The 8387-nt window shown below is 38.0% G+C and overlaps 1 protein-coding gene across 1 annotated transcript in view; it reads right to left on the bottom strand.

The window, feature by feature from the left end:
• Positions 1 to 866: 866 nt before the first annotated feature.
• Positions 867 to 8387, bottom strand: part of LOC128554358 (uncharacterized) — a gene marked incomplete at its 5' end in the record, with an annotated part of 28179 nt that continues 20658 nt past the window's right edge. The window contains one exon of the mRNA XM_053535640.1: positions 867 to 3338. Coding sequence (XP_053391615.1) covers positions 1705 to 3338 — 1634 coding nt within the window. The remainder of the gene's footprint in view (positions 3339 to 8387) is intronic.

Here is an 8387-nt window from a genome sequence, read left to right as displayed (position 1 = left end):
ACCTTGACCTCAGACCTAGGGACCTGGTTCTGGCGCGCGACAATTCGTCTCATAGTGGTGAACATTTGTGCCAAGTTACATTAAAATCCCCTCAATGCATAAAGAAGAAATGCTCCAGACAAAGTCATTCTTGAATTTGACCTCTAAGTATGACCTTGACCTTAGACCTAGAGCCGGGGCTTTGCGCACAACATGTTGTCTCATCCAGGGAAATGTTTCTGCCAACTGATATTTAAATCCTGTTTTGCATGACAAAGTTATAGACCGGACAGGAAAAAAATCCTATTGACCTTTGATCTCGAAGTGTGACCTTGACCTTAAAGCTAGGGGTCCGGGTTTTGCGCATGACACGTCGTGTTATCATGGGGAACATTTATGCCAAGTAATATTGTAATCCCTTGATGGATGACAAAGTTCTGGACCGGACAGGAAAAAAACCCTATTGACCTTTGGCCTCCAATTGTGACCTTGACCTTTGAGCTAGGGGTCCGGGTTTTGCGCATGACATGCTGCCTCATCATGGGGAACATTTGTGCCAAGTAATATCAAAATCCCTTCACGGATGGCAGAGTTATGGACCAGACAGGAAAAAAAGCCCTATTGACATTTGACCCTCAATGGTGACCTTGACCTTTGAGCAAGGGCTCCGGGATTTGCACATGACATGTTGTCTCATCATGGGGAACACCTGTGCTAAGTAATATTGAACTCCTTTAATGAATGACACAGTTATGGACCGGACAGGAAACAGACCCTGTTCATGACATGTTAACATATGACTGCTAAGTGTGACCTTGACCTTTGAGCTAGGGGTCTGAAAGTTGCGCATGACATATTGTGTTATTATGAGGTAAAATTGTGCCAATTGATATTAAAATCCCTTCATAGATGGGAGAGTTATGGACCAGACAGGAAAAAAGCCCTGTTGACCTTTGACCTCAAATTGTGACCTTGACCTTTGAGCTAGGGGTGCGGGTTTTGTGCATGACACGTCGTCTCATCATGGGGAACATTTGTGTCAAATAATATTAAAATCACATCATGGATGAAAGAGTTATGGACCGGACACGAAACAGACCCTGTTCATGCCATGTTAACATTTGACTGCTAAGTGTGACCTTGACCTTTGAGCTAGGGGTCTCAAAGTTGTGCATGACACATCATCTTATTACGAGGTACAATTGTGCCAAGTGATATTAAAATCCCTTCATGGATGGGAGAGTTATGGACCGGACAGGAAAAAAGCCCTGTTGACCTTTGACCTCCAATTGTGACCTTGACCTTTAAGCTAGGGGTCCGGGTTTTGCGCATGACACATCGTCTCATCATGGGGAACATTTGTGCCAAGTAATATTAAAATCCCTTCATGGATAAAAGAGTTATGGACCGGACACGAAATTGCGGACGGACGGAATGACAGAATGACGGAAAAGCGCATTCCTATAGTCCCCGAAACTGGTTTTCAACCAGTAGGGGACTAATAAACATCAATTGTTAATAAGTGGAACTTTAGAAACATATACTTGTAATATATTATTTACCACCAGGCCCATTTCACCAAAGGTGTATACACTAAACATACCCAAAATTTGAGCTAAATAGAAAACTTATTTTCATTATGCATTGGATAACTATCATATGCATATCTGAAATTTCTTAAAGAGGAGTTATCGCTCATAGTGTGTTCAGATTTTATCTTGAGATTTAAAGTTTAAGCAAAGCTTTCTTACCATTTGTAGGAACAATTTCCACTTCCACTGGAAAAAGACAGTGGTTTGTGAAGACTATCTGCAAATCTACATCCAAGTGCCAAGGACACCCCTTAACTGCAGTTATCTTTAACTGCCTGATAGGATCAATCCAAGAGACCAAATATTCACAGTTTGACAGCATTTTGGCCATCTTTCTTCCTTTGTAGTGAAATTGGCAGCAGCATCCTTGCTTCTGTAGTGCTTTGTCCAGATCATTACGTTTCGATTCAAGACATTCCTTGGGAAGCTGAAGTGGTAAGGATCTTCTTAACTTTCGTATCTCTGTATTCAAAAACCTTTTACAGTCCTCCAGTTTGCTGGGATGACCTTTCAGTTTTAGTGTCAAGTCATCAAATGAAGTCTGTACTCCAAATTTTCCTTCAATATCCTGAAGGAGATCACTGCCTACAGATCTTAAAAATTTAACAACTAAACTTGGAAATGTAACGGGAATCTCTGTTTCCTCTGCTCTATCTGAAGAAATATCATCTAGCACCTTGTTATGTATATCAGATGTACAGCACAGTACTACACTTCCTGATGACTTCTCTAAATACCTCAACTTTTCGGAACGGGCCCATCTATCCAGTGCTTCGAATGCTTTAGTACTGGAAATCTTTGCTTGACAAGAAATAATATTCTCTTCAATTATTTTTGCCATCTCTGATTCAGTGTTATCCCTGCAATTCACATAAACCCCATTTTCAGACTTGGTTATGCAAAACTTTGGTTCTGATCTTTTGGACTTCATTTTTGCACTTAGCTTGCCTTGTAGAAATAGGTATACTGATTCATTTGGATATATTTCATCTTTGAACAACAATTCACAACACCGTTGATCATTCATCATTATTTTTTTCCTTTTACTACTTGTTAGAAACTTATTCTTTTCTTCTTTAGCATCTTCAATGCTAAAACCCACAGAAGTTATCTTCAGCTTTGGAGGTTTTTGACTGACATCCACTTCAGTGCATTTCTTAGGATACTTTTCTTTTAAATAACCCTCAAATCCTGTGTAGCCTAAAATTAAACTTTCTTCTAAATTAGTGTCTATTTCAAGTTGTGTTTGAGAGGCACTGCTTGTTACAGTCTCCTCAACATTGCTAGAAAGTCCAAGTTCTTTCATAAGAACTGGAAAATGCAATGTTTCTCCTACTATATTCAGCGTATTGGAGGCAGTACATTTGTATATTACCACTTTCTTATGCTTTACTAGAACAGGCACCTTTTTTGACAATGCTAGCAGTGCAGAACATTGCTCTGGAGAATTAGGTTCCAACTTTATACTCTTGAAGTTATTAATAATATGGCTCTTGAAAATCTTTTCAATGTAATCCATTGACTCATCAATATCAATGTCTAAATTTGTAATAGTAACCTCAAGACATTCCTCAGAAACAGTCAGATTGATATCCTTCTCTTTTAATACATCAATGGAAATGAGTTTTGGTTCTCCAGTAAGAGCAAACTGAACTTTCGCTATGTCAAGACGACAAGAAAAGTGTTTAGGTGAAGACTTGCCATTTGTGACTAAAAAGTCTAGATTCTTCCATAAATCTTCAACAGCATCAGGTAGCTTTGAAAGCTCTGAAATGATTGATGAAAATAAGAGGAGTCAATTTTTATACTGAATACTACACATAGCAAAATGTTCCTTCACATGAACTATTTTTGTGCAAAAATAACCTTTTTCCAAATTTCAATTTCATTTGATACAATGTTATACCAAAACATTTGAATTAAAATTGGCATATATAAAAACCCACAGTTGTTTTCATATTGAATATTTACCGATTATAAAAAAAGTTATCATATAAGTTATTCATAGTAACAACAAAGGGAAGTTAATCCTAAAAACTAGAATGTGTCTGTAAGACACAGGGTGTGCCCCCCACTAGTATATTTGTCACAAATAAGGGGGAATAATTCAAATGTTTGCAGTCTTAATGCGGTATAGCCTCAACAAACGTTTTATGAAAAGGATTCATTATTCTAGGCCATATCCTTTTTGTGCATCACAAACAAAAAATCCACTATTTTGGCTATTTCAAGGGCCATAACTCTGTAATAAATGCGAAGATTCTCAGGAAGAATGCCAAGTGTGCAAGGATACATCATGACAAAGACTCAAGCAAGGTTTCATGAATTTACATTAAACACTTTTTGAGCTAGGCACATAATTACGTGAAAATGTGATTTTTTATACTATTTCAGGGGCCATAAGTTTAAAAATAGGGGGTGGAGCCAGCCAAAAAGTAAGAGGTGTGCAAGTTTATATCATGAAAGACTTATGCAAGTTTTGAACCATTTATATCAAATACTTTTTGAGCTAGGTGCGTCAAAAGGTGAAAATGTGCATTTTTGACTATTTTAGGGGCCATAACTCTGAAAATAGGGGGCGGAGCCAGACAAAAAAAAAAAGGTGTGCAAGTTCATATCATGACAAAGACTCATACAAGGTTTAATCAATTTATATGAAATACTTTTTGAGCTAGGCACGTCACAAGGTGAAAATGTGCATTTTTGACTATTTCAGGGGCCATAACTCTGAAAATTGGGGGCGGAGCCAGACAAAAAATAGGATGTGCACAAGTTCATATCATGATAAAGACTCATACAAGGTTTAATCATTCTATATGAAATACTTTTTGAGCTAGGCGTGTCACAAGGTGAAAATGGGCATTTTTGCCTATTTTAGGGGCCATAACTTTAAAAATAGGGGGCAGACCAAAATGAAAAATAGAAGCTGCGCAAGTTCATACTTTCAGGGGCCATAAGTCTAACAAGAGGGTCATGATGACCTGGATCACTCACCTGAGTAATATGAGCTACATGTTTCAAATTAGCCTGGGAATCCAGTCTGACAATTTCTATTTTTTTTTAACTACCTGCAAATTGACAGCCTGGGGAAACCTGTTTATTGACCGCAGCGCCACCTATATTTCACCCGAAATATGCGGGTGTTTGATAAAGAACAATAACTTCTGAAAGCAATAATCCATGGCTAAAAATAGAAATGGAATTCTCATGGAAAAGACAGATCGAAATCGTGTACTTCCGAGCATTTCCGGGACATAGAAAAATACCAATTTGTACCTCCCATAACTTTTTTCAGCAAGTTGTATCAACTTTCAAATATGTCAGTATCAACTTAAATTTGCTTCATAGCTATCAAGATGTTATATAAATGCAGACCTAGTGGTCTACGAAAATTATTCGGCAGCATTGCCTCGTTTTCATTTCAAACAAGAGCAAATATGATCATATGTTCGTTAGGCTAATTATAGAAAATCGATAATCAGTAGTGACATGGAAACTCCTTCAGATTTCCCCAGGTGTTGATAATATCAGAAACTCGATGAATGCCAATTAACACCAATTAGCGCAAATTAAGTGGGACCTTTAATGCATAGAATGATATTAGGTATGATTTCTTCTGACAAAGGACAAATATTATCAACGGCTTCCCAGGCTAGTTTCAAATGTCAAACTGATGATAAAATATTAAGAAAGTGAGTAGGTCACATTCATGGTCAATGAAATTCAGTTTACGATTTGTGTGCAAAACTGTGTATGCCATCAAAACTTCAAGGCTGTATTTAAAAAAACAAGAAAGTAGGTCAGTAGGTCAAGGTAACAGTCAAGTGACATCATATTACTTGGGGTCATCAGGTAGTTATTATAATTAAACAGTCTTGGAAATAGGATCAGATGGTTTTTTTAAGTATTTTTCCTATATAACTCACATAATAACTAAGTGACCCCAGGGCTGGGCCTCTTTTCATCCCAGGGGCACAACTTGAACAATTTTGGTAGAGGACTACTAGACAATGCATCATACCAAATATCAAAAGGCTAGGTAGTGTGGCTTCAGACAAGAAGATTTTTAAAGCTTTTTCCTATATATGTCTATATAAAACTTGGGACCCCCAGGGCAGGGCCTCTTTTCACCCAAGGGGTACAATTTGAAAAATTTTGATTGGGGACCATAAGACAATGCTACAAACCAAATATCAAAGGTCTAAGTGTTGTGGTTTCAGACAAGAAGATTTTTAAACTTTTTTTCCTATATAAGTCTATGTAAAACTTGGGACCCCCAGGGTGGGGCCATATTTAACCCTAGGGGCATAATTTGAATAATCTTGGTAGAGGACCACTTGATGATGCTACATACCAAATATCAAAGCCCTAGGCCATGTGGCTTTGTACAAGAAGATTTTCAAAGTTTTCACTATATAATTCTATATAAACAATGTGACCCCCGGGCAGGGCCATATTTGACCCTAGGGGAATAATTTCAATAATCCTGGTAGAGGACCACTAGATGATGCTACACACCAGATATCAAAGCCCTAGGACCTGTGGTTTTGGACAAGAAGATTTTTAAAGTTTTTCCTTTCTGTTGCCAGAGTTCTGCATGGAATTCAATTCTTTGAACAACTTTGAAAGGGGGCCACCCAAGGATCATTCCTGTGAAGTTTGGTGTAATTCTGCCCAGTGGTTTTCAAGAAGAAGATTTTTTTAGAAATTGTTGACGCACGACGGACGACGCATGACTGACGACCGACATCAAGCGGTCAAAATAGCTCATCTTGTCACTTCATGAGAAGTGAGCTAAAAAAGTACCTTAAGTCACATGATGTGGGTGATGAGGTGGAACATCTATTTTAAGTTTCAATCAATTCCATTTAGTAATAACTGAGATATAGTGAAAATGCATCAAAATTTACCTTAAATTCTAAGTAAAAGGGGGCATAATTCATGAAAAGTTGGTGTCAGAGTTTGCATTTTGTGTCACAAGATGCGGGTGATCAGGTGGAACATCTATTTAAGTTTGAATCAAATCCATTTAGTAACAAGAGCTCGTCGAACACGAAATGCCCCCCTTGATGCATTTAGTAATTGCACAAGGAACAGAAATTATATGCTCACGGTAAACAAAAGTTCTACCATTCTGGTTTAATCTGACCTTGACCTTTAACCTATTAACCTAACAAGAGATTACAGAGTGATCTTGGCGCCATCCACTGAGCCATTTTTGAATGTTCCAAATTTCAAGCCTAGCTCAAGGTCAAAATCAAGGTCGAATTTCATTTCGGTACAAAACAATGTGTATGTGGTCCAAATTTGAAAGCTGTGGCTTGAGGAATGTGAAAGTAGGTCACTAGATCAATTTTAAGGTCAAAGTTCATTTTGGTAGACAGAACTATGCATGTGCTTCAAATTTGGAGGCTGTAGCTTGAGAAATGTGAAAGTAGGTAATAGGTAAAAAATCAATGTCAAATTTCAATTCAGAACACAAAAATATGCATGCGGTCCAAATTTGAAGCCTGTAGCTTCAGAAATGTGAAAGTAGGTCACTAGGTCAATCTCAAGATCAAAGTTTTTTTCAGTACACAAAAGTATGCATGTGGTTCAAATTTGAAGGCTGCAGCTTGAGAAATGTGAAAGTAGGTTACTAGGTCAAAATCAAGGTCAAACTTTAATTCGGAACACAAAACTATGCAAGTGGTCCAAATTTGAAGCCTGTACCTTCAGAAATGTGAAAGTAGGTCACTAGGTCAATCTCAAGATCAAAGCTCATTTCAGTACACAAAACTATGCTTGTGGTTCAAATTTGAAGACTGTAGCTTGAGAAATGTGAAAGTAGGTCACTAGGTCAAAATCAAGGTCAAATTTTATTTTGGAACAAAAACCTATGCATGTGGTCCAAATTGGAAGCCTGTACCTTCAAAAATGTGAAAGTAGGTCACTAGGTTAATAACAAGGTCAAAGTTTGTTTCAGCCCACAAACCTACACATGGGGTCCAAATTTGAAGGCTGTAGCTACAGAAATGTGAAAGTAGGTCACTAGGTCAAGATCAAGGTCAACTCATGTCAAGGTTCATCTTGCCACTCAAAACTATACATGTGGTCCAAATTTGAATGATGTAAGTTATGGACATGAAGATTCTAAGTTTTTCCCTATATAAGTCTATATGAACCATGTGACCCCTGGGACAGGGCCATATTTGACCCTAGAGGGATAATTTGAACAAACTTGGTTGAGAACCACTAGATGATGCTACATTACAAAATATATAAGCCATAGTCTTTGTGGTTTGGACAAGAAGATTTTCAAAGTGTTTCCCTATATAAGTCTATGTAAACCATGTGACCCCCAGGGCGGAGCCATATTTGACCCTAGGGGAATAATTTGAACAATCTTAGTAGAGGACCACTAGATGATGTCATATACAAAATATCAAAGCCCTAGGCCCTGTGGTTTTGGACAAGACGTTTTCCAAAGTTTTTTCCTATATAAGTCTATATAAACCATGTGACCCCCGGGGCGGGGCCATATTTGACCCCAGGGAAATAATCTGAACAATCTTGGTAGAGGACCACTAGATTTTGCTACATACCAAATATCAAAGCCCTAGGCCCTATGGTTTTGGACAAGAAGATCAGAAACCATTTTAACTGTTCCTGGCCAATGTGACCTTGACCTTTGATCTAATGACCTCAAAATCAATAGGGGTCATCTGCTGGTCATGGCCAACCTAACTATCAATTTTCCTGATACTAGGCCCAAGCGTTCTAGAGTTATTGCCTGGAAACCATTTTACTGTTCCTGGTCACTGTGACCTTGACCTT

Source organism: Mercenaria mercenaria, unplaced genomic scaffold (assembly GCF_021730395.1).
Source record: "Mercenaria mercenaria strain notata unplaced genomic scaffold, MADL_Memer_1 contig_4966, whole genome shotgun sequence".
In the NCBI taxonomy this organism is placed as follows: Eukaryota; Metazoa; Mollusca; class Bivalvia; order Venerida; family Veneridae; genus Mercenaria; species Mercenaria mercenaria.
This window is presented reverse-complemented; position numbering and strand designations above follow the sequence as displayed.